The sequence below is a fragment of the Caretta caretta genome, chromosome 24 (genome assembly GCF_965140235.1).
Source record: "Caretta caretta isolate rCarCar2 chromosome 24, rCarCar1.hap1, whole genome shotgun sequence".
NCBI lineage: Eukaryota > Metazoa > Chordata > Testudines > Cheloniidae > Caretta > Caretta caretta.
Window position 1 is genome coordinate 16,679,726 of NC_134229.1, and position 27,147 is coordinate 16,706,872.

General features: G+C 49.3%; 1 protein-coding gene across 5 annotated transcripts in view; it reads left to right on the forward strand.

Annotated features, from left to right (window-relative positions):
• LOC142070026 (uncharacterized protein C8orf90-like) overlaps window positions 1-27,147 on the forward strand; it is a 93,761-nt gene that overhangs the window by 29,770 nt on the left and 36,844 nt on the right. For 3 of the 5 annotated variants that reach the window (XM_075122944.1, XM_075122947.1, XM_075122945.1), the window contains exons 3-4: window positions 18,027-19,739; window positions 25,835-26,894. The exons of 1 other annotated variant lie outside the window; for it this stretch is intronic. In XM_075122944.1, the coding sequence (XP_074979045.1) occupies window positions 18,185-18,808 (624 nt within the window). In that variant the 5' untranslated portion in view covers window positions 18,027-18,184 and the 3' untranslated portion in view covers window positions 18,809-19,739; window positions 25,835-26,894. The remainder of the gene's footprint in view (window positions 1-18,026; window positions 19,740-25,834; window positions 26,895-27,147) is intronic. One more of the 5 variants, XM_075122946.1, reaches the window with a different exon arrangement.

Here is a 27,147-nt window from a genome sequence, read left to right on the forward strand (position 1 = left end):
CTAACCAATTTATTTGAGCATGAGCTTTCGTGAGCTACAGCTCACTTCATCAGATGTTTACCGTGGAAACTGCAGCAGACTTTATATACACACAGAGAATATGAAACAATACCTCCTCCCACCCCACTGTCCTGCTGGTAATAGCTTATCTAAAGTGATCAACAGGTGGGCCATTTCCAGCACAAATCCAGGTTTTCTCACCCTCCACCCCCCACACAAATTCACTCTCCTGCTGGTGCTAGCCCATCCAAAGTGACAACTCTTTGCATAATCAAGTCGGGCTATTGCAGTAGCCCGACTTGATTATGCAAAGAGTTGTCACTTTGGATGGGCTAGCACCAGCAGGAGAGTGAATTTGTGTGGGGGGTGGAGGGTGAGAAAACCTGGATTTGTGCTGGAAATGGCCCACCTGTTGATCACTTTAGATAAGCTATTACCAGCAGGACAGTGGGGTGGGAGGAGGTATTGTTTCATATTCTCTGTGTGTATATAAAGTCTGCTGCAGTTTCCACGGTAAACATCTGATGAAGTGAGCTGTAGCTCACGAAAGCTCATGCTCAAATAAATTGGTTAGTCTCTAAGGTGCCACAAGTACTCCTTTTCTTTTTGCGAATACAGACTAACACGGCTGTTCCTCTAAACCCTAGTTAATAGTTCCGCAATTTCACATTGGAGTTCTTTCAGAACTCTTGGGTAAATGCCATCTGGTCCTGGTGACTTGTTACTGTTAAGTTTATCAATTAATTCCAAAACGTCCTCTAGTGACACTTCAGTCTGTGACAATTCCTCAAATTTGTCACCTGTAAAAGATGGCTCAGGTTTGAGAATATTCCAAACATCCTCAGCCGTGAAGACTAAAGCAAAGAATTCATTTAGTTTCTCTGCAATGACTTTATTGTCTTTAAGTGCTCCTTTTGTATCTCAATCGTCCAGGGGTCCCACTGGTTGTTTAGCAGGCTTCCTGCTTCTGATGTACTTAAAAAACATTTTGTTCTTACCTTTTGAGTTTTTGGCTAGCTGTTCTTCAAACTCCTTTTTGGCTTTTCTTATTACATTTTTACACTTAATTTGGCAGAGTTTATGCTCCTTTCTATTTACCACACTAGGATTAGACTTCTACTTTTTAAAAGATGCCTTTTTATCTCTCACTGCTTCTTCTACATGGTTGTTAAGCCACAGAGGCTCTTTTTTAGTTCTTTTACTGTGTTTTTTAATTTCGGTTGACATGTAAGTTGGGCCTCTATTATGGTGTCTTTGAAAAGTGTCCATGCAGCTTGCAGGGATTTCACTCTATTCACTCTACCTTTTAATTTCTGTTTAACGAACCCCCTCATTTTTGAATAGTTCCCTTTTCTGAAATTAAATGCCATAGTGTTGGGCTGTTGACGTGTTCTTCCCACCACAGGAATGTTAAATGTTAGTGGATTATGGTCACTGTTTCCAAGCGGTCCTGTTATAGTTCCCTCTTGGACCAGATCCTGCGCCCCACTCAGGACTAAATCGAGAGTTGCCTCTCCCCTTGTGGGTTCCTGTACCAACTGCTCCAAGAAGCAGTCATTTAAAGTATCGAGAAATTTTGTCTCTGCATTTCGTCCTGAGGTGACATGGACCCAGTCAATGTGGGGATAATTGAAATCCCCCACTATTAGTGAGTTCTTTGTTTTGGCAGCCTCTCTAATCTCCCTTAGCATTTCATCATCACTATCGCTGTCCTGGTCAGGTGGTCGATAATAGATCCCTACTGTTATATTCTTATTAGAGCATGGAATTACTATCCAGAGAGATTCTATGGAACATGTGGATTCATTTAAGATTTTTACTTCATTTGATTCTACATTTTCTCCCCCCCCCCGCCCCCGCATGACCTGTTCTGTCCTTCCAATATATATTGTACCCCGGAATGATTGTGTCCCATTGATTGTCCTCATTTCACCAATTTTCCGTGATGCCTATTATGTAAATATCCTCCTTTAACACGAGGCACTCTAGTTCACCCATCTTATTATTTAGACTTCTAGCATTTGTGTACAAGCACTTTAAAAACTTGTCACTGTTTATTTGTCTGCCCTTTTCTGATGTGTCAGATTCTTTTTTATGTGACTGTTTCTCATCTGATCTGGCCCCTACTTTATCCTCTTCCATCCTCTCCTCCCGACTAAAACCTAGAGAATCTCTATCAATAGACCCTCCTGTAAGAGAAGTCTCTGTCCGATCCACGTGCTCCTCTGCAGCAATCGGCTTTCCCCCCGCCCCCATCTCTTAACATTAAAAAGGTTGCAGAGCAATTTTTAAACTAAGTGCCAGCCGTCTGGATCCACCTTGGTTTAGGTGGAACCCATCCTTCCTGTATAGGCTCCCCCCATCCCAAAAGTTTCCCCAGTTCCTAATAAATCTAAACCCTGCCTCTCTACACCGTCATCTCATCCACGCATTGAGACTCTGAAGCTCTGCCTGCCTACCTGGCCCTGCACGTGGAAGCATTTCTGAGAATGCCACCATAGAGGTCCTGGATTTCAGTCTCTTTCCTACCAGCCTAAATTTGGCCTCCAGGACGTCTCTCCTCCCCTTCCCTGTGTCACTAGTACCTACATGTACCACGACCACTGGCTCCTCCCCAGCACTGCACATAAGTCTGTCTAGATGCCTCGAGAGAAATCATAGCTGGCCCTATGACCACCACCTGAAACTCCAGATTCTGAACATGATGGGAAGCCAGATGAATAAAAGAGAGACTAGGATTGCCAGGGATCTCTCACTTCATAGATTTGCTAACCCTAACCGTGAAGGGAATGGGCTTCCGCCATTTAATCTGGCCTCTGTCTGTTAAAAGTATCAGGCTAATAGAACAGACTCTTGAAGCAAAAGGAACTTGCAGTACTCACAGGCAGAGCATCACTGACGCGGCTCACCCCTGCCCTGCCTCCAATGGAGCGACCTCGGTTTAGCCTGGACCATGAACTCCAACACAGGAATGTTGATTTACATCCATTTGGAATCTGGCCCGTTGACTCCAATGAAGCTACGGATAAGTTACACCAGAAGGGGATCTGGCCCTGCTGACTTTACTGGAGCAATGGTTGATTTACCCCTGTTGTTCTGTCTCCACTTACTTTGATAGAGCAACACTAATTTACACCAGCTTGGGATCTGCTCCCTTGTAGAGATGAGGCCATGTACGGGATTGCCCATGGTGACACTATGATCTGCAGTCTCTCGGATGCAGAATGACAGAATTCCCCGTATATCACAGCTCCCAGTATGTACGACTCCACCTGGGAAGTGATTATAATGAACAGAGCCCACAGTAACCCAGCAAATTGTCTACTTTTATGCTGGGAGACTTGAAACTGCAAAGAACGCTTGGATTGACACTTACATGCCCCCATGGGACTTGGAAGCCCATTGCTTTGTGTTTTGCACCAGTCTTTGAACATGTGTCCAGGATACTCCAGTTGACTCTGAATCTCAGGGTTCGGGCTTGCGAAGAGGTACTGAGATAATATGACAGCCTGACAATAAAGTAAATCTACAGTACTCACCGAAACAGCTTCTTCAAATGGAGTCTCGACATCCTGTAAGGAGATAGTTAGGAGTTATTTCACCCTGCTCTTTCTCCAGTATCATTTCAATGTAGCTGATTCCTCACAATGGCAATAGCTTTCCCAGGTCAGTTCTACACAAGGAGCGCTTGGCCAGTGTGGCTCTACCGGTAGACTAGTGGGCTTTTGCCAGTATAGCATGTTCCCCCCAAAGCCAAATAAGGTCATGTCTGCATTACGCTGCATTGCCCCGATGGAACATGCTGTGCACGCCAACAGAAGGTCTTTTTCTGCCAATATCAGCACTCCACCTCCCCGATGGATGTTCGGTATGCTGACAGAATCACCTTCTCTTGGTCTAGTTCCGTCTATACGGGGGATTCTCCAGGAAAATAGCCATGTTGCCCAAGAGGGGTGATTTTTGCACACAGCTCGTTGATATAGCTGCGCTGGCAGAACTTTATAGTGTAGACCAGGCTCAACCATACCAGCAAAAGCCCAGTTGTGCTGATTACAACTGCAGCTACAGTAGGGAGAGGCTTTTGCCAGCACAGCCGTGTCAGTCAGGAATCAAACCTCCTCACACCCCATACTATAGAGCTGTGCCAGCAGAAGTGTGTATTTCAGACATGACCCCAGACAGCTCTGCGATGGGAAACAGCCCTCCTACACTTCCTTCTCAGTACTCAGATTGACCCCCAGAATCTGGAATTTGGGAACTAACTCCCTTTCTTGAGTCTGACTTTTCAAGATAAGAATTAGAGCTAGTTCAAATGTTTCAAAATGAGTTTTTGTAAAAATATTGACAGGTTTCAGAGTAACAGCCGTGTTAGTCTGTATTCGCAAAAAGAAAAGGAGTACTTGAGGCACCTTAGAGACTAACCAATTTATTTTAACTCCCTTTCTTGAGTCTGACTTTTCACGATAAGAATTAGAGCTGGTTAAATGTTTCAAAATGAATTTTTGTAAAAATATTGTCATTTTGTTTTGCAAAATCAGAAATGAAAAGAATTTGTGGTTTTTTTATTTATTCCCCCCCCCCCCTTCATCTTTTCTGGAGCTGTTTGAAAAATTATAAGTGTGTTTTGGGGACATTTCAAAGAAAAATAGCATTTCAAATCTATTTGCAAAAATGGGTCTGAGGAATCAAAGAACAAACCTCAAAACTTTTTTTCTTTTTCTTTTTCATTATTTTTATGGAAAAATTGGGGGAAAAGGTGGCTAGAAAATTATGTAATAGAACTCATGCCTTTTTTTCTTTTTAGTTTTCATTATTTTCGTTGAAAAAAATCAGAAAAAAACAGAAGAAACAAATTTTTCCATCAAATTTTTCTTTTAAAAAAATCATTTTTAGTTAAAAATAAAATAGATTAGTGACAAATTTCAAGTAGTTCTACATTTTTCTCCTTTCAAAAATGACTGAGCATCCTGTTTGTTGTTTTCAAAAAATATAGAACGTGGAGGGAAGAGTTGATTGCACAGCTGAAACTGTTCAGCACTTTTGGGAATCAAGTCCAAATCGTCAGTGATTGCGCCCCCAAAGAATGAGATCTGCAGGTTTTGCTAACTGTGTGAGGGAAATGGCATGATAAGCTATTGTCAATTGGTGAGGGCCTCTCTATATCTCCAGCACAGAAACCTCTTAGAACCATATGTACACACTGAAGCTGAAGATTGGAACAATAGTTGCTTTTGTAATATCTAAGCACAATAATGGATCCAAAACATTTTCTGAATAAGCAAGGAAATCCCTCTAATCTTCTCCCCTCACTACACCGAGACAATTCCAACTCAGCTACAGGGAATGCTAAGATACTGTCCCTGAGCAATTCACCTTTGGACAGAGAGGAAAGGGGAGACATTTCAGATCGTATTTCACAGAGAAAATCATCATTATAATAGAAAGGTCCAACTTATGACATTCTCCTAAGCAAAGTAGGGAAATATGATCTAGGTGAAATTGGTATAATGTGTGTGCACAACTGGTTGAAAGGCTGGGTAACGGTGGTTCTCTGTCAAGCTGGGTGGACGTATCTAGTGGCGTTCTGCAGTGGTCACTCCTGGGTCTGATACTATTCCATATTTTCATTAATGACTTGGATAATGGGGTGGAGAACACACTTATAAAATGTGCAGATGATACCAAGCTGGGAGGAGTTGCAAGCAGAGGGTTAGAATTCAAAACAACCTTAACATATTGGAGAATTGGACCAAAAGCATCTAGATGAAATTCAATAGACAAGTGCAAAGTACTTCTCTTAGGAAAGAAAAAAACAAATGTACAGCTACAAAAGAGGGAATAACTGGCTAGGTGGTAATACCCGGAAAAGGATCAGGTGGTTATTGTGAGTCACAAATTGAATATGAGTCAACAATGTGATACAGATGTAAAAGAGGCTGTTATCATTCTGGGATATATTAACAGGAGTGGTGAATGTAAGACACAGGAAGTAATTGTTCCATTGTGCTCAGCACTGGGGAGGCCTCTGTTGGAGCCGTGTTTTCAGTTCTGGGCACTACACTTTCGGAAAAATGTAAACAAATCGGAGAGTCCAGAGGAAAGCAACAAAAATGGTAAAAGGTTTCGAAAATGTGGCCTGTGAGGAGAGGTTAAAAAATGGGGCATGTTTAGTATTGAGACAAGAGGACTGAGGAGGGGGACCTGATAACAGTCTTCAAATATATTAAGGGTTGTTCTAAAGAGGACTGTGATCAACTGTTCTCTGTGTCCACTGAAGATAGGGCAAAAAGTAGGGGGCTTAATTGCAGCAAGGGAGATTTTGACTAGATATTAAAAAGAACTTTCTAACTCTAAGGGTAATTAAACTCTTGAGTAGGCTTGTGGAATCCCCATCATTGCACGTTTTTAAGAAAACTTTGGACACCACCTGTCAGGGATGGTTTAGGTTTCTTGGTTCTGCCTCAGTGCAGGGAATTGGACATGATGACTTCTTGCGGTCCCTTCCAGCTCTACATTTCTATTATTTTACAAAAGTCATCGTTATGACAAATAGTATGTCACTCCTAGCAGTGCTTTCATTGTTACCAGCAGCACTCCTACGGGCAGAGAGCTGCTTCCCTTGGGCAAAGGACAGAGATGAGGGGAATGGCAGCCATGATCTGGACTTCCATCATCGCTTCCGTTCAGCTCTTCCAGATGAGCAAGTCCCCATTGTGGCTGGGGAGTTTAGCAGCTGTATTTATCCCCTGTGTCATATCTGACACTACAAGCCTGATTGCTCCAACCCAATCCCTGGATTGTCAAAGAGATCAATAGTCTTCATTAAACTAAAAAGGTCAGGACCATCGTATTAGTCCTTCTGCAATATGGCTGTATGATGTCCCTAGAGTTTCTGATTACAGCCTTCGTGGTGTGGAAAGGGGCTGTAACCATAGGCTGGCCCAATGACCACCAGGTTACAAAGCAAGACCTGAAACTCCTGATTCTAAACTATGGGAATTCTTTGATTGGGTCTCCTATCCCATCATGAGAGATAATAGGACCACCAAGGATCTCTCACTTAGTAATTTCTAACCCATCTGGGAGAAGAAAGATAATCCACTATTTAATCAGGCCTCTGCCTCTTACATGTAGCAAAGTAACGTAGCAGACTCTTAAAGCAGAGTGAATTTGGAGTACCCAGAGGCCCAGCACCAGAAACGAACTGCTTCCCTGACTCCAATGGAGCTCAATAAGTTTACACCAGCTGAGGATTTGGCCCATTAACGCCAACAGAACAATGCTGATTTACATTCATTTGGAATCTGACCCACTGACTCCAGTGGAACTATGCTGATTTACACCATCTGGGGATGTAACTCTTCTGATTTGAACGGAGTGACACCAGTTTACAACACCTGGGAATCCACTCCCTTGTCTCGAGGAGGCCATGTGTGTAATTCCCCTGGTGATACTATTATCCTCAGTCCCAGGGATGCAGAATGACAAGATTCCCAGCGAATCACCTCTCACCATGTGTATGACTCCACCTGGGTAGTGAGTCTGATCATGGCGGTAGAGAACAGAGCCCAGACTGGGGACTAGTCTGATCAGAGAATTGAAACTGCAAAGAACACCTGGATTAACTCTTACATGCCCCCTTAGGACTTGGAAGCCCTTTGCTTTGTCTTTTGCCCCAATCCTCGCACATCTGTCCAGGCTATTCCAACTGACCCCTGGGCTCCGGGATTGCTAAGAGGAACTGGGGTAACATTTAAGAGATTGACAGCAAAGTAACTTTTGAATACTTACTGGCACATCAAGGCTTGCACCCACGCCCAAGGACCCCTGCAAGGAAATAGTTGGGAGTTACTTGATCGTGCTCTTTCTCCACTGTTATTTAAATGTAGCTGATTCCTCACATTGGCAATAGCTTCATCAGGCCAGGTCGACACTAGGAGCGCTTGGCCAGTCTAGCTCTACTGATCTACTAGTGTGCTTTTGCTGGTACAAATTATTCCAGCCCTTCCGCCCCTCGAGAGAAAGAAGGCCATGTCTACACTACAGAGCCTGTGACATGAGAGGCTCTTGTGTAGATGCTGCGTATGCCAATAGAAGAACTTTTGCCAACATAGTAACACCACCTTCCTGAACAACGTTCATCAAGCCGACAGAGTCACTCTTCTATCATAGGAGTTACCTCTACGCTGGGGATTCTCTGGCATAGCTATGTCACCGAGGGATGTGATTTTCTCACACTCCTAGCTGACATAATCATGCTGGCAGAACTTTGCAGTGTAGATCAGGCCACTATGGGACAGTTTTGCTGGCTATTGCTGTGTCTGCCGCAGCACCTTTTGCCAACACAGCCATGTCGGTCACGGATCAAAGCTCTTCATACCCCAAACCAACATAGCTGTGACAGCAGAAATCTGAAGTGTAGACATGGCTTCAGCAAGTTCTGGGATGAGAAACCTCACCCCTACCCTTCTTTCTCAGTGCTGGCAGAAACCTCCAGAATCTAGAATTTGGGAGTTTCCTTACCTGAGTCTGACTCCTCAGGAGATGAATTAAAGCTGGTCAAAATTTCAGAAAGGAATTTTTTCCCCATCTTTTACATAAGAACATAAAATGGCCATACTGGGTCAGACCAAAGGTCCGTCTAGCCCATTATCCTGTCTTCCAACAGTGACCAATGCCAGGTACCCCAGAGGGAATGAACAGAACAGGTAATCAAAAAGTGATCCATCCCCTGTCACCCATTCCCAGCTTCTGGCAAACAGATGCTAGGGACCCCTGGCTAGTAGCCATTGATGGACCTATCGTCCATGAATTTATCTAGTTCTTTTTGAACCCTGTTATCATCTTGGCCTTCACAACATCCTCTGGCAAGGAGTTCCACAAGTTGACTGTGCACTGTGTGGAAAAACTTTTCATTTACATTCCCCTCCCTTCTTTTATTTCCCCCCTTATTTTCTGTTTTCGAGAGCCATTTGAAAAATGTTGTGTATTTTTGGAAAATTTCAGGAAAATTGGGGGTTTTAGTAATTTTTGCAAAAATTTTTGAACCTGCTTGCATATTTTTAAATGAAAAAATAATAGCCGAAAAATTTTCCCCGGTTGCTTTACCACTCAGGGTGGGGGGCTGGGAATCAATAGCCAAAACTCAAAACATATTTTGTTTTTTGGTTTTCACTTGTTTATTCTTTTCCATTAAAATGTTCACTTTGAAAAAACTAATCATTTTTGGTCGCAAAATTGGCTGAGCATCCTCTGTTATTTTCAAACATTTTAGAGAATGGGGTGGGGGGTCAGGGAGGGGGGTTCTTTGCACAGCCCAGGATGTTCAGCACTTTTGGGAATCAAGATCAAGTCATCTCTGCTTGAGCCTCTAAAGAATGAGACCCCACCCCCAGCCCAAATCGCTGACCACTGGGGCACAAGTTGGCCAAATGTGTGGTGGAAATGGCATAGCAAGCTAATGTCAATCAGTGAGGACCTCTCTATTTCTCCAGCACGCAAACCACTTTGAACCATATGTACACATTGAATCTGAACTTTGGAACAAAATGCACTTTGGGGATATCGAAGCATAATAACAGATCTAAAGAATTTTCCTAATAAGTGAGGAAAACCCTTTAATCTTCTCCCCCCATTACAGTACTCGGCCAATTCAAACTCAGCACATTGCTAAGACACTGTCCAAGAACAAAAAGAAAAGGAGTACTTGTGGCACCTTAGAGACTAACCAATTTATTTGAGCATGAGCTTTCGTGAGCCACAGCTCACTTCAAAAGCTCATGCTCAAATAAATTGGTTAGTCTCTCAGGTGCCACAAGTACTCCGGATGAAGTGAGCTGTGGCTCACGAAAGCTCATGCTCAAATAAATTGGTTAGTCTCTAAGGTGCCACAAGTACTCCTTTTCTTTTTGCGAATACAGACTAACACGGCTGTTCCTCTGAAACCTGTCCAAGAACAATTCACCTTTGGGCAGAGAGGAAAGTGGAGCCATTTCAGATCCTATTTCACAGAGAAAACCAGCATTATAATAGAAAGTATTATACTGCTCGTAGTGAACGCAACCTTACCTGTGCGCCGACCTGCTGCGCGCTGCTTCTCTTTGGGGAAAGGATGGTGACGAGGAGAATGGCAGCCACAATCTGGAGCTTCATCTTGGCTGCTGAAAGATTCTTCCAGGTCCTGATATCCCCAGCGTGCAGCTGGAGGGTTTAGCGTCTATATTTATACCATGTGTGGTACGTGACATTACAAGCTTGATTGCCCAAACTCCATGCCCGCATTGTCAAGGAGACCAATCACCTTTATCAATAAGGAAAGGTCAGACACCTCATTTATCACCAAAACTCACCCTGTGGAATCTGATTTCTGCTTCCAAAGGCCAGGATCCAACTTCAACTGGAAAAATAAACTGTTGTTCTCCCTAAACTTATCAAAGTGACTTATCTTTTCCTTTCTGGCATGGAGAGGCAGAACCTGCTTTAATTTTCTCATCTGCCCCAATCCCCATGCCCACCGTTTCTGCTAACTAATCAACTAGCCCATCCCTAGCCCTGCAGCCTCTCAGTTTCCCCTGCGCCCTACGGGCTGTTCCCTTGAAGGGGCCACGAGCCTGATCTTACCCTACTCTCTCAAGCGCAGTATCTTGCGCCACTGGTTCTGCCCAGTGGAACCAACAAGTCTCTCTTTACCCTCCCATGATTGCCCAGACTTTGCAGCCTGCAACTCCTGCCACTTTATTGTCTCGTTCAGGTCATGAACATTTCTTCTTTCCCTCTGCGAAAGGTCTGCCCCCCACAGTAGAGATGTGTCTACCGTAGGTGAAGATATGTCCGCCCATAGCTGAAGTATCTGCCAATCTTTCATCTCCTTAACCTTCCAACCCCCCTGCAAGGACAGGAAGTGCTATTGTCCCTGTCTTACAGATGGGAAACTGAGGCACAGAAGGACTCAATAACGTAATCAAGGTCACACAGGAGTCTGTGGTCCCACAGGGGATTGAGCTGTCGTGTCCTGAGTCCTAAGCTAATGCTCTAACCACTGGGCGACCCTCCTTCCATAACCTGAGTCCCAAAAGCCAGCCCTGGAGGCAGGAATGTAGCAAGTAATAAAATCAGAGGCGCTCCCAAGTGTAAGAGGATTGTTGCCCCCTTACTAACATTCAGTGGGGGTGTTTTAGTTGCTAGCTGCCAGTACTAAAAAGGGGGAAGGGTGGATGGGGAATCAGGACCCGCAGACTGAAAGCCCCCAGGAACAATGGGGAGAGGCCAATGCTCCAGGTCAGCCTGAATGACACGGCGAGCAGGCTAATCAGGGAGTCAGGTGGCCAGGGAGGTCCCGTCCTCTGTGTGAGCTGGATTTGCCTGGGTCAGACAGAGTGGGGCCGAGCTAAGGAGAAAGCAGGGGCCCAAGCTAAGCTGGGGAGCAGAGCTGGGCCAGATCCAGAGGGACCTGAAAAGCAGCCCAGAGAGAGCAGACCCTGTCCTGGGAGCAGAGCTGCAGCAACCAGAGCCAGAGGGGCCAGAGAAGCAGCCCAGGGAGCTGGAGGCAGCAGCAGCAGTGCAGAGGCCGAGCGGTGCAGCTGGGGCTGGAGCCGTCCGGAGCTGGGTGCGGTGAGCAGCGGGGGAGAGCGAGGGGGACCCTGGGCAGCAGGCCCAGCACAGGGAGACGCCTCAGCCAAGAGGCTCTGCAGGCCAGGCTTGGATCGTAACCCCGCCAGGGCGGGGGCGACACTGGGCAGAAGGGTCCTACCACTTAGAGCCTGAGAGCGTGTGGCCACCACCAGAGCAAGTGTCCAACCCACAGCATCCCTGCTGCACAGCCAGGGCCTGAGAAGAAGGCCTGGGACTTACGAGGAACAGACTGTGAACTGCCCGGACGTTCCAGAGACACTGTTTGTGATGTTCCCTGCCACAGAGCGGGGTGATGTGTTTCCTTTAACCTTTCTCATTCTTCCTTACTCTTTTTAAAATTAATTGTTAACTAACTTGTAGTTGCTTTAACTTGTATGTAATGGTCAGTGGGTCAGAGAAGTGCCCAGTGCAGAGAGAGTACTCCGGAGTGGGGACACCCTAGCCCCTGTCCTAGGTGACCACAGCAGGGTTGGGGGTCGAGCCCCCCAGGAATCCTGGGCCCAGCCTTGTTTGGGTTACGAGGACTCTGCCAGACAGGAGAGTGGAAGGGGAGTCCTCAAGGGCAGGGAGGCCACTGGGTAAAGGAAGTGGGCGTGAGGACTCGGATCCTTTCACTAGCCCACTTCACCGGGGTCGTGCAGAAGCCAGGAAAGTTGCCCACAAGAGTGGGACTATTTCCCCACTTACACAAGAATGCTCAGATTTTATGTACAGCAGAGACATCAGTGGAGTATGCTTCCATTGGTTGTACTCAGCTACTGGTTTACTGGCTGACAATAGTGTAGCAAGAGAAGGCTGAGAGTTATCCAAGTCTTCCCATCCCAAGTAATGCTCCCCTGAACTTCTCTCCCGCAGCCATGGCTCTCAGGTCGTCCTCCTCAGAGATGTCCGCCATTCTTGGTCCCCGCTAGCAAATCACAAATGGTTTTCTGGAGGAAAGGAATGGCAAGACTGGATTAGACCCAAGAGCCATTTCCTCCAGTATCCCATCTCCGGCACTGGCCAGCACCCACTGCTTCCAAGGAAGGTGTTAGAACCCCAATGTGGGAGAATCTGCCCCCATGAAAGTCTCATCCTTATCCCTAAGCAGGAGGTTTCATAACCCTTCCAAAATTAGGATAATGCAACATAAACCTGATTTGAATGGAAGAAGAGCCTGCACACAGGGGTTTTCATGGTTGAACTAACTCAGATTGAAATTCCACAAAATTGGTCAAATAATGTTTCTTTCTTGTGTAGACAAGGCCTGAGAATCTGGGCCTGTGTTTTCTCTCTCTCCTTGCACAACCGGGACCCAATCCAAGCACAACAAAGAGCTACTACAGAGGCCCCTCTTTGCCTCGCTGGACACCCCACCTTTCACCTGTCGCCGGCGGCATTGCTATGTTGGCACAGCTCTTTCATGCAAGAGCTCTTCTGAAAACACAGCCACGCCTGACAGCCCGTTCTCCCTGTCTGTCCTTGTTCACCTCTGGCAGGCACCGATCTCATGCTGATAAGAGCCATGGGTTCTGCTTCCTCCTCTTAATGACTGACTGTTCCCATTCTTAAAACCCCATGAACTGTCCAGTGGACAAACAATAGGAGCCTGTTTAGAGTCTGACCGGGCATCACCTCAGAACAAGAGCTTTAGCCGTTTGCTGTTCAGAGACGGTGATATAACAAGGACAGTCCACGTCAGCAGCCAGAAAGGACATTTCTTCGCATGGGTCACTCACTCTAAAATACCTTGCTGAAGGAGGTTCTCAGGATCACTCCTGCTGATTCCCCACTGGACTTCTCTCCAGATTCTAGCAGGCTGTGCAGCTCCTGGTACTCTAGGGTTTGAGGTACACAACTGAACCCCAAGTACCTGGCTTTTCAGTCCTTACCTGGTTATTCCCTGTGGATCTGTGTGGCACAGAGCTGGGTGGTATTACCAAGTAGCCCAGGGAAACCCTTTAGGAATTCCCATAGGAGATGAGATTACTATAATTATTTATCATATGTATTATGGTAGCGACTAGGGGGCAGATAATAGTTCACTGTTGTGTCAGGCACTGAACAGTCACTGAGCCCAGTGTTAACCTGCAATTTAACCCTGCAGTGAAGATGCACCTTAAGGTCCTTTTGAGCCGAATGGCGACATAAAGGTGCCTTAAACTCACACCCATTTTAAGGCCTTTAGACAGGAAGCATGATCCAGTGGTTAGGGTCCAAACCCAGGGGTTGAATTCCTTGCTCTGCTACAGAGCTCTTGTGTGACCTTGGGCGAATCACAGAAGCTCTCTTTGGCAGTTGCAAAATGAGGGTAGCAGCACTTTGCTAGCTCCTGGGGAAGTCTTCAGGAGAAATTCATCAATGATTGTGACCTTCCCAGCTATTAGGCTCTCAGGGGCCACGGAAGTGCTGAAGAGAGACAGAGCAGTGTAAAGTGAGTCGGCTGAAGCAGTGCTACAGACTGGTTGGTGGATATTTGTTTCGATTTAGCAGTGGTGTGTTTCAGTTCAGCTGGTCAATTTAGGACAGAGGTCCCCAATCTGTGGGACATGCCCCACTCGTGGGGCGCAGAGGAAGATTAAGGGGGCACTCCTGGGGCACAGGCCAGCCCCCATGTGGGGTGGGGATAGGGCGCCTAGTCCCGCCCTGACTGCCAGCCACACACCCAGGGATCCGCTACTAGCCGCCGGGCCCACACGCGGGGTCCCAGCTGGTGGCCCCACGCCCGGGCATCTGCTCTCAGCCCCGCGTCTGGGGATCCACCCCCAACCCAGCTGTGACCCCAGCCTCAGCCCCTTACCCCTGTCCACCATTGTTCTTCCATATCTGCCCTGTTTGGCCTTGTTTAGTTTCAGGCAGTCTGACTCTGCAACATATTGTTGCAGATCCTCAGCATAACTGCTGCGAGTGCCTCCAGGCGAGGGGGCCAAGGACACTCGGGCCTAGTGCGAGGGGGCTTCATCGACACTCGTGGTCTTCCATCCCCTCGAGTTACCTAGTGGCCATGCCCAGTGTCCCCAACAGGACTAACAAATTTATTTGAGCATAAGCTTTCGTGAGCTATAGCTCCTTTCATCGGATGCATTCAGTGGAAAATACAGCAGGGAGATTTATATACACAGAGAACATGAAACAATGGGTGTTACCATACACACTGTAACGAGAGTGATCAAATAAGCTGAGCTATTATGAGCTACTTTTACGTAGAGATTGTCCAGTTTGGCCAATGTACAAGGCAGAGGGGCATTGCTGGCACATGATGGCATAGATCACATTGGTAGACACGTAGGTGAACGAGCCTCTGATAGTGTGGCTGATGTGATTAGGCCCAATGATGGTGTCCCCTGAATAGATATGTGGACACAGTTGGCAACGGGCTTTGTTGCAAGGGTAGGTTCCTGGGTTAGTGTTTCTGTTGTGTGGTGTGTGGTTGCTGGTGAGTATGTGCTTCAGGTTGGGGGGCTGTCTGTAAGCGAGGACTGGCCTGTCTCCCAAGATTTGTGAGAGTGATGGGTCGTCCTTCAGGATAGGTTGTAGATCCTTGATGATGCGCTGGAGAGGTTTTAATTGGGGGCTGAAGGTGATGGCTCATGGCGTTCTGTTATTTTCTTTGTTGGGCCTGTCCTGTAGTAGGTAACTTCTGGGTACTCTTCTGGCTCTGTCAATCTGTTTCTTCACTTCAGCAGGTGGGTATTGTAGTTGTAAGAACGCTTGATAGAGATCTTGTAGGTGTTTGTCTCTGTCTGAGGGGTTGGAACAAATGCGGTTGTATCATAGAGCTTGGCTGTAGACAATGGATCGTGTGGTGTGGTCTGGATGAAAGTTGGAGGCATGTAGGTAAGTATAGCGGTCCGTAGGTTTCCGGTATAGGGTGGTGTTTATGTGACCATCATTTATTAGCACCATAGTGTCCAGGAAGTGGATCTCTGGTGTGGACTGGTCCAGGCTGAGGTTGATGGTGGGATGGAAATTGTTGAAATCATGGTAGAATTCCTCAAGGGCTTCTTTTCCATGGGTCCAAATGATGAAGATGTCATCAATGTAGCACAAGTAGAGTAGGGGCATTAGGGGACAAGAGCTGAGACAGCGTTGTTCTAAGTCAGCCATAAAAATGTTGGCATACTGTGGGGCCATGCGGGTACCCATTGCAGTGCCGCTGATTTGAACCCTAATTAGACTGTTGCACAAATCATTACAAATCATACGCAGGATCCATAGGGTCAGCAGAGAAACATTCCCTATGAAGCTCTCTTGCTTAAAGGGAGATCTATTGAGAAAGAGTGCTGTGATGAAAAGGGGCCACTCCTGGGTAAAGCTGGCCTTCAATGGGTGAAGGAACGGGAAAGAACATCCTGTACCAGGGAGAGGAATTCTGAGATAGACTGGAAAGGGAAACCTCTGCAGCAGCAGTTGGCTCAGTAGCAGATATATAGGCCAAGGCCTGTTCCACCCAATTCAGGACATTTTAACCCCTGAGAAGCCTAAGGGAACTGGTAAGCCAGTAGTATGAAGATAGACAAAAGGATGGATGTGTGTCAACTGTGGACAGCAAGACCATTTAGTACAAGACTGTGAGAACTCACCTCAGCCCAATTTAGCGCAACAATGGCAAAGCTGCCTGCTGGAGGATTTGCGTGACGGGCACAGCCAGCAAAGCAGTCATGTAGAGGCACAGAGTACAATCTGGATCTCATGAGGACAATCCTGGAGAAGAGTCAGAATACTAAAAGAGTTTCAGACAGCAAGACCATAGCCTGGAAGGACAAATGTGCAAGATTCTGTTCCTGTTGATTGGAAAGTTTTGCAGTGACAAGATAGGCATATAGGACACTTGATTCACTTTCTGGAGTCTGGCCCTTGGCCCAGTCAGGGTGAGGAGGAGAAGGAGAAATATAAGACCTGTCTATACTTAACAAGACTGGCCAAAGCTTTTTGTGTTCAGTGGGGTTTTGTACAGAAAGATTCAGAAAAGAGTAGATTTGGGATAGCTAGTGATTCCCTACACTCATTGAGACAGCATTAGAAGGAATCCCTGGGAAGATATGCACCACATGGGAATAGAAAGAACACTAGAGTTGCTAGAGGTCAGTTTTATTTGCCTTAAATGACCCGAGCCGTAGAAAGGAAATGTCTGCAATCAGAACTCAATCCTCAGTCAGCGGAATTTGACCCAAACAAGAGGAGTCAACTTCATGAAGATCAACTGGAAGGGACACAAACCAGGGAAATTTCCCACCACAACATCTGTAGAGAGTACTGCAGAGGTATCTATTGGATCTCACAGAACATGGCAAGTTAGAAGCCAATTAGTCCAATTTGGCGACCATCTCCCTCACTCTGTTATTAATCCAAGGGCTGGAATATAAGGAGCCCTAGACTTTGGTTTGCTGACAAGGCAAGTGTTTGGGAAAGAATCAAGTTGCTGCTGTTCTTTCCAAGTGGTGAAGGTGACACATGCCACGTGTTATGAAGACTGAGACCTCATCTCAGAAAGAAGATCAGAGAGCACTATGTTTGCTATGTGTGTGCTAACGTGTAAAGGCTATGTTGAAAGCTTGTTTTTAAATATATGCAACAGCACCAAAGTGGGAAGGCTGTATAAGGGCTAGATTTAATACCAAATAGCTTGTGTTTAAAAAATTATTCAGAAGAATTCCAGATACTATTTGCAGGGTGTTTGCATGTGTTCAGTGTTAGTTTATAAGACATTGCACTGGACTCTCTCTCTCTCTCTCTCTCTAGCTGCTTGGGAACCGTTAACACCTATGTTCAAGGTTTTACATACAAGAGCCCTGAGGTTTAACTCTGTGCAAAAGCTTGTGCTTCAACAACGGGCTCAGCTGAGGAAGTGCAAGAAAGAGGGGTGTGTAACCAAGTTACACGTTCTAGTGGGGCAGCAACCCTTATCCTGTTATGTGTTGTCTTCAGATACCACCTCCCCTCTCCTTTCTCCTGTGTGATGTCACCCCAGAGTCCCTGTCGTTTCCCAGGCGATTGTAGTAAACAAGTCCCTGGAGGTTCTGCTATGCCATGTGAGTAATGGCTTCCTCAGCCCCAGGCCAATTCAGTTACTCACCTCAGAGCCAAGGTACTGAATGGAAAATACAGGGGATGGTGGGAGGGACCCAGTTGTTTCTGGAGCTGACTAAGAAGAGGGCATGGTAGAATAACATGCAGGCCAGAGGGCTCTTCCACTCTCAATGGAGGTGGATCATGCCCATGTTCAAGTCAGCCAAGACCTTCTCTGCCTCCCAACTCACCACTCCATCCTACATTCCTTCTGCTGTCTCTCTACCTCTCACCCCCATCACTGCCCCTCCACTCCCGTTGCTGTTCCCATGTTGGTCTCCCCTCCACACAACACTGCCTGTTCCCCGTTCCCCTCCCTGGGACTCTCACCTTGTTGTTTTGGGCAGGCAATGGAGGGAACCCAGCTGCTCCGGCCTCAGCCATCACCTCCAAGCCCAAAGGAGGAAGAGTAGGGAGCGTCCAGCAAGAATTCCTGCTCCCCCCACCACGCATTTTCAACCAGACAGCTCTGCCAAGCAACAACCTAGGGCTCATCTACAGACTGATGGATGCCACTGTGTCCTCGCCCTCAGTGCTGGTCCAGACCCTGCCGGGGTCCTTCCCAGACATCTATGATGGAGACACCAAGAAGTGGGAGGAGCATTTCCACAGCATCCAGAGGGCCTACAAGGAATTTGGCAAGGATGATGACTTGGCCATCCGGGTGCTGACTGAGGACTTCACCCTGCCATTCCCATTTACCTGGCCGGCTGAAGGTGAGGCATCCCTGCAGCCATCCTATGACCCCACCGACTGCTCCAGCTTCGACTTCTTCCTGCACCCAGGCAAACCCGTGCCTCGGATACTGCAGCCGCTGCATGCCACCACCCAGGCCTTCTTCAAGAAGAGACGCCTGGAGCAGCTGGCCCTCAGCTATGCCAGCCAGGGTTCCCAGGGGCCACCGGCACAAGGAGCCACTCCCCCGATGCAGACAGACGTTGTGATGATCACCAGCCTGCCGCATGTGAGCACCTCCACCATTCCTGGAGAACCCACCTTCCTTCTAAAGGATGTCAAAGGCCTGAGGAACATCCAGCCTGCCCCTGTGGCAGTCTCCAATCCTGCCCCACCACAGCTAGGAAATCCTGGGTTCCTTACCCCAACCATTTCCCATTTAAACCTTCAGTAATGCTCCAGATGTGTCTGAACCCAAACGTGGCCCATCTGAATACTCCAGATGTTTATGAAACCTCGACAAACCCCATGTGAACACTCAGTAATGCTCCAGATGTTTATGAACTCCAGCGCTGCCCGTCTTAATGTTCCAGATGTTTATGAACTCCAGCACTGACCATAACACACCCTGATGTTCCAGATGTTTTTGAAGCCCAGTTCTGCTCACCTGTCCACTCAGGTAAATCTACATTGCAAAAAACCAACCCCATGGCAGCGAATCACAGAGCCAAGGTCAACTGGTTTGGGCTCATGGGGCTCATGCTGCTGGGCTTAAAATAGCAGTGTAGACGTTGGCACCCAGGATGGAGCCCAGGCTCTGAGACCCTCTCCCCTTGCTGGGTTTCCAGCCTGGCATGGAACGTCTACACTGCTATTTTTAGCCTTGTAGTGTGAGCTCCGCAAGCCCGAGTCAGTTGACACAAGCTTTGAGAGTCGCTGCTGCAACGTAGACATATCCTCAGTGATGATCCGGATGTTTGTTGTCTAGCTAGGATCTGTATGTTACAGCCTGGGTTGAAAGTTTAATAAAAATCGGCCTATCTGCTGAAGAGGGACCCTACCAGCCTACCCTGTATATGGAGAGAGCATCCCGGGGCGAAGATTAGTAAAATCGAATCAACTTGGACTCATCTTTGATCTTAGAATGAGCTCATCGGACAGAAACATAGATCCTCTTCCACACCACAGCTAGGTCTCTCGCCATGGGAAGTGAGAGACGAGTTGTGGGAGGCTCAGTCCCGTTACCAGCAGGACAGGTGTCAACACAAGTCAGCTGTCCTTTTCACTATCACCTTCAGCACCGTGGTCAGGGATTAAAATAGGCCCAGGACACTGAAGCTGCAGCATCCAGATGAAGGCTGGTCAAAAACTTGCCATCAAAAACGGTATGTCCCAAAACCGAAATATTTCCATTCTCACATGCCACCAGGGTGCCTCATGGGAGCTGTAGTTTGGGTGACTTGTGCTTTTGGGCTAGGCCCTGGTCAGGCTCCCATGATACACCATAGTCATACAACTGCCATAATGCATGGCCTCCCCTTGCTAAGCGAGCAGCTGGCAGTCCCTCGTGGGCGATGTCCAGATGGGGAGCCTGGTCCCCAGAGCAGAGTATGAGGCACCATTTCAGAATGGAAATCCTGCAATTTTTTTTCCCCAAAAACTGCAAATTTAATCCCATTTTCCAGCTCTAATCCAGACCTCTTCCTACTCTCCAACTGGCAGGTCCCGCCCCTCTCTCTCTCCTGCAAATCCATATCATAGGTGTGTGTGTGGGGAGCTGAGCTCTCAGTCATAGGGTGGGTGAGGATGAATGCACCAAACAATTCCTAAATTCTGCTCCCCCAGCACTGGCAAACCCCACTGTGACACTTCCCGGGGATACCCAGGGCTGGGAGACACCCTGCCACCCTCTGCTCTTGCCGTGTGGGAGCCACCTGTGCTAGCCATGGGTCAGCTCCCCAACTCCACCAGCCACAGGTGACACAAGCAGTCAATCCTCAGTCTGTGCAGACCCCACTGTCCCTCTGCAGGTTAGCGAGAGGTGCACTCCAGCTCCCAAGCCTGCCAAGCATCTTCAGCATGGACCCCCTGATGCACTGGACACTCACTGTGTTTTCTCCCAAGGAACAGCACCCCGCAGCTTGCCAGTTATACCTCAGATCACCGCTCTCCTTAAACACAGCCCTTAGAGCTGCTTAGGGAGAAAGCAAGCAAACATTTATTTAACAAAGAGTAGATTTCAAATAATAGCAAGTAGGAGTAACTGGAAACAAAAAGTTACATGTAAAATAAAATCACAGCACATATCAGAGGGCCTAGGCAATTAACCAAATACTGAGGGTTGCTCCCCCAAAGATCCTCACAGCAATTTACAGCCTGCTTGGCTGTGACCTTCTGTTCATAGGCAAACACACAGCTTGCTTCCTAGGAGAAGGATCCGGCCTGTCTCTTTGCAACCCCAGATATCTCAAAACAGTCCTTTGATCTTTGTTCATAAACTGTGCGCTCCTTCTTGTAGATTTCACGGTCTCTTGTCGATGCCACAATCTTGATTAGCTGGTGGCTGTATATGAAAATAAACTTACATTCTGAGATGCACAATGATCAGACAGAGAGATAAGCACCTGCTGCCCCCTGCCTGAACAAAGCCTGTCTGAGGCATGTCACCACCTGGTGACCTGCCTTTGACTTCAAAAGCTTGAAGACATAATTTCCAGTATAAATACATCACTCCTTAAATATGATCCTACATACATTACACAAAGATGATGATCACTACTGGCTCTCAGCAGACACCTTATGACATCCTTCGGTGAATTCTTCTGCATATACTTGACTCAGGGGATTCGTGTAAAACTCCCCCATCACCCCCGTGCCTTCTGCCAGTTGGCACAAGGAGGTTTCTGTGTCACATGTCACACAAGACTTTGGGAAGTCCTGGGGCAAATCTCATTCAGTGGGACCTGCGTTCTGTGACCCTAGTGCCCCCGTGACCCCCCACCAACATGCCTCTGCTTCTCCCTCAGCAGCCGCCTCTCGCTGAGCTATCCCAATGAATCCCTTCCCGTTCCTTTCTACAACCCTTAGTCACCAGTGTCGGGATTACAATGTCGCCAGTGGCTCCATGGAGCCAGGCCCATGCTGAGAAGGGGCCCCGGCCTGCTCTGCTTGCACTGCGCCCCAAGACCCTGCCAGCCCGCTGGCTCCCCCCTGCCCAGCCAAGGGCTCCTCTCCGCCCCCTGGCCCCACCCTCCTGCTCCTCTCTGCCGCTGGCTGGACCCTTGTGCACCTCCGGCTCCAGGTATGGCCTGTCTCCCCAGAGATGAGCTGCCTGGGACTGGTGCAGAAGCCTGGCCAGTCTCAGCCAGGTGTGTGGGGGGGGGAGTGACAGTGGGTCCTGAGGGAGCCCAGGCGGAGCAGGCCCTGGCCTGGCTGATCGCGGCACTCCCGAGGGGCTGGAGCGATTTCCCGTCCCGGGACCAGCCCTGGCTGCTCTGCCGGCTCACCCCGGCAGACACAGTCGCCTCCCAGCAGGGCCGGTGAGTGCGGCCGGGAGGCAGGGGTGGGGAGTGGGTTTCTGGGGGGTGCTGGGCTGTGAGGGGACGGGGAAGATCTGTGTGCGTTGGGGCACTAGGGAATGGAGGTACCGTGGGGGGTGCTGGGCAGCTGCGGTGGGCAGGGCTGTCCTTAGCATACGCAGCTGCGTAGGGCACCCAGAAATTTGGGCAACCACCGGGACAGCCGGTAAGAGCGGGTCGGCTCCCGCATACCCAGCACGCGCTGCAGTCTCCTTAGGCAGGGCCCGTATTCACAGAGCCGAATGCACTGGGGGGGTACGCGGGTCTCTGTGGGGAACTGTGACTCTCCAGCACTGTGAGGCGGGGCGGGCGGCTCGGTATCCTTTGGTGCCTCGTCCCTCCCACCCAGGCTGTGAGCCCGGGCTGCATACGAAGCTCAGTGTGTGTCAGCAATGGGTGGGGGGCTCTTCTGGGGGGTCCGTGGGCGGGGGTGGTGGCTGTGCCCCAATTCGGGCATGGGGGCACCAGTTTAATAATGCTGCGTAGGACCCCATAAATCCTAAGGACAGCCCTGGTTGTAGGGCTGTGGGCAGAGGGGTGCTGGGCAAGGGTGGTGTTGTGCAGGGGGCTGTGGATTTGTGGGGGGTGATGAGGGGAGGTGCTGGACATAGCAAGTCCGGGGGGGCTCTGGCCATAGTGAATCGGGGGAGGGGGCGTGTTCTGGTGTTGGCCGGGGGTGCTGTGTGCGACGGCATGGGCCCGCCCCCAAGGGGAAGGGGCAGGCTGGCAGCACAGGACCAGGCGGGCCACTGTGCATCTGGCAACTCCCGGTTTGTAAATAGTGCCCCTGCCATGCCATGCCCCATTGCCTCTGGCCGGCCCCTCGCTCCAGGGACTGACATCCCTCACCATGCTCCACTGCCTCCAGGAGGGCCCCCAAAACGCTAATCCAGCCCTGCGAGTCACGTGACTGTCCCCAATGCCCTGAGTGCCAGCCCCGGGCGGAGTGATGTCATCAAGGGCTGAGGGGCGGGGTCTTTTATCTCCATGGCGACGCTATGAAATCGTGAAACTTGAGTGTGGGTCGGGACGTCTCAGCCCCACCCACTGACGCCAGCGGAGAGTCCGGGCTGCAATTGCCACAGGTCAGTTGGGTGAAAACCATCCAAACGAGCCGCTTTGGAAAGTCCCGGCGGTGCCATATCCCCAGGCTCAGCGGAGTGGGGTTTATTCCGGCGCTGGATGATCCCTGCCCCACAGCCCCGCCCGGACTCTGAATGGCCCCATTTCCATACCTCAGCCTCCATTTCTCTGCCTCAGTCCCCCCTCTTTGAACCAGGGGCTGTGATAGTTCCCCGGCCTCCCAGCGGTGTTGTGGGGATAAAGGCAATAACCGCGTGTGAAGGGCAGAGACGCCACGGTGAGGGGCCCCACATCGGTTATAATGAACTAATCACCTTCTGCTGCCTTAATGCAATAAACGTCCCAGTTTGCTGAAAGGGCCAGAGCCAAACGTCCCAGTTTGCTGAAAGGGCCAGAGCCTCCCTGGTGTCGATCAGGAGTAACTGGAGTACACCGAAAGCGGTTGCAGTGACTTTACACTAGAGGAGGGTTTGGCCCCATGAGGAATTTGCTCCATCCCTTGGGTGTGAGGCAAAGCCCAATGAGGGCAGGGGGATAAATCCCATTGGCTCTGGCAGGCACTGGATCAGTCCCGCAATGTGCTTGTCTCCTGTACACTGGCAGAGGTTGTCCTGTGAGTCTGACACTGAGACGGGCCCCAGGAGAGCCAACGTGCCAGGTCTCCGAGGAGAGAGTGACTCAAAACCAGACTCACTCTGGATTAGGGTTTGCCGATGAAGCAAGGGAACTGTGCCCCGCAGGCTCAGCGGGGCTCTGGGAAGGAAAGGGAGACACTGACGGTAGAAAGAACAAGGAGTCCTTGTGACACCTTAGAGACTAACACATTTATTTCCGCATAAGCTTTCATGGGCTAAAACCCACTTCATCGGATGCCTGGAGTGGAAAATACAGTAGGGAGATCTATATATGCAGAGAACATGAAAAGATGGGGGTTGCCATACCAACTGTAACGAGACAAATCAATTAAGGTTGGCTATTATCAGCAGGAGAAAAAAAAACTTTTGTAGTGATCATCAGGATGGCCCATTTCAAACAGTTGACAAAAAGGTGTGAGCAACAGAAGAGTGTTAAACAAATGGTAGGTTTGTGTTGCATTCACGCAGTTGCCGGGTCTCCTGCCTAAGCCCGAAGCAGGGTGTGTGTCACTTCTGCCCCCGCATGGCTGCCAGGAGAAGGGGGTTTCACTATTGCACAGTAATAGTGGGCAGTGTCCTCGGCTTTCAGGTCGGACAGATACAGCTCACTCTGGGAATCGTCCCTGCAGATGGTGAATCAGCTTTTCACTGAATCAAGGGAGCGTATATCACTCCCACCGGGGTTTATCTGAGCGACCCATTCTAGTCCCTTGCCAGGAGCCTGTCGGACCCAGCCCCTCCAGGAGCTGCTGAAGGTGAACCCGGAGGCTTTGCAGGAGAGGTGGAGAGAGTCTCTGGGCTTTTTCACACGCCCCTCTGGACTCCACCAGCTGGACCTGGGACCGGACACCTGAGAATAAGTCACATCCCTCCAGATGTAAGGGCTGAACTACTGTCTGTTGAAGGGAATGTAAAGACCCACTGTTGGCTTTAGCGGACTGTGGGTCAGGCCGTTAGACAGAAGAGTAGCCGGCTAGTGACCAGGGCACCATCATGGGAAAATCTGTGTTTGTATGGATGGCAGAGGTGTCTGGGACCTGGTGTCTCCTTTCAAGAGGACGTTAGAACTATTGTTAAAAGAAAAGGAGTACTTGTGGCACCTAAGAGACTAACCAATTTATTTGAGCATAAGCTTTCATGAGCTACAGCTCACTTCATCGGATGCTGTAGCTCACGAAAGCTCATGCTCAAATAAATTGGTTAGTCTCTAAGGTGCCACAAGTCCTCCTTTTCTTTTTGCGAATACAGACTAACACGGCTGTTCCTCTGAAACCTGTCAGAACTATTGTTGCGTTTTGTTATTTTTCAAAGGAAGCTGAGAGCATTTGTACCTATTTCCCAACAAACTGCAATAGGATTTTAGGCACCTTTGAAATCCAAGTCCTAGTTATGACACCTTGAACAATTGATTCCCCAAATATTCCTCTTCTGCAGTGTGCATTTTTACTCTCCTGACAGATAGGTTCCACATTCAAATATGTGAATATTCAAGACTCCCCAGTTTTTATGGACACATGATCATAGATGGATAGACAGATCTGATAGCCGATGACAGATATTTTTGCCCTGCCTCTAGATCCCGTTCCGAAGCCTTGTGCTGGATTGTTTGAGGGAGTGCTTCCCCCAAGCGGCGCACAAGAGAAGCACAATTCTGCAGCTTGCGTTTTTGTATTAGCAGTATCTGCATTCCCCTCACTATGGGCCCGTGTGACGAAGTGGGACTGTTCTTAAAGTTTCCTCTGAATAGTGTAGGGGTGCCTCAGTTTCCCCTGTGCAGTTCTTAAGTATCTAGGGGGTGGGATAAGGGTGTATGATCATTGCAGAGCCCTAGAGGGCAGGTGTGTGCAGGGGTCTGGACACAGACAGTGGCCGACACCCTGTTTCCTGGCAACTGATGGCCTGGGCCCTTCCCCCCTGCAAGGTGAGAGCTAAAGGGTTGGAGAACAAAGGAATCCGGTGACCTCCTGGCCCCGGGAAAGGGACAAAGCCCAGAGGAGGAGGGGCTGGAGGGAGTTTCAGTTTGGGGCTGGCTGGAGACATGGAGTGAAGGGCAGACATGGTTGTCTGGCTCACTGCCTCCCAAAATGGACCCAGCTGAGGGGTCCTGTTCTCTGCATCTATAAGCTCTGTTTTAGACCATGTTCCTGTCGTCTAATAAACCTTCTGTTTTCCTGGCTGGCTGAGAGTCACGTCTGACTGCGGAGCCCTGCCTGAGTGGACTCGCTGTGGGAAGTGCACGGAGGGGCAGAGGATGCTGAATGATCCGAGGTCAGACCCAGGAAGGTGGAAGCTGTGTGAGCTGTGTGTCCTGAAGACAGGCTGCTCACAGGAAGGCGACTGCCCCAGAGTCCTGCCTGGCTTCATGGGGAGCAGTTCCAGAGCATTGCCCAGGGACTCCATGACAACTGGTGGGAGCGGTGGGATGTACTGCACCCTGTGGATGGCACTTCCTGCAGTAAATGACTGGGGAGCAGTAAAACAAAGGGGGACTGACGAGGAGCAGGCGTGCTGAAGGCTCAGAGAGGAGCAGTTTCGGGGGGCGGTTAACCCCTGGGAGTATGTGACCAGCGAGAAGGACTGTGCAGTCATGGGGTCCCCCTGGGGACTGCGGTGAACAGTCTCAGGGGTGGAAGAGCCTGCGTCTTGGCCCTGGGAGAGAGAAGGACTTTTGCAGTAACAGGGTTCCCCTGGGGATTGCAGCGAGCAGTCCCAGGGGGGAGGAGTCTGCCGCTCGACCCTGGCAAAGAGGCGGTGACCTCGAGAAGGGCTGGCACACTAGGGGTTCTCCCTGGAAACCGTGGGGAGCTGAGAGCACACAGGCCTGTGAGTCCACAACAACTTGGGAAGAGCGGAGTGACGGCCTGTCACCGTCTCCTGAAGAAGGACATTGTAACCCTGTGCAGAAAGAGAGGGTTGAGCATTGGAAAGTTCAGCAAGGCACAGTTCATTGTGCAGCTGGAGGAGGATGACGGCTCTAAGGAACAGATTCCTGACCCCAAATGGGGCTATAGCAGGATCTGGGAGCAGCTGGAGTAGTAGCCAGGCATCCCCAAGACTTCTGTCCCCGACCAGACGAGGGTCTTCACAATCGGGTTCCCCATCGGGGGATCGGAGATGGACGGGATTGGAGCTGAGTCCGAGAGAGCAAGAGGACTGTGAGAGACAGCGAGAGCCCGAGAAAGAGCTGCAGCAGCAGCATGAACTGGCGGTGGTGGGGCGGAGAGGCCTAGGGGACCTCCCAGGGGTGAGTGGGGCTAGACCTTGGGGGGCCAGTTCTGCAGGGAACCTCGAGACTAAATTGCTGCCCCTGGTTAAGGAGTGGGGGGATGTGGATGCCACCTCACTGCCTTTGAGCAGGCTGGTGATTTGAACCAGGGGGACCCTGCAGAAAAGCCCCGGTGTCTAGCTCCCTTGCTGGGTCCCAAGGCTATAGACTCCGTCAGCCAGATGCGTGGGGAGGTGGACACGCTCCCACTCCTGACCCCAACCTATCTGTC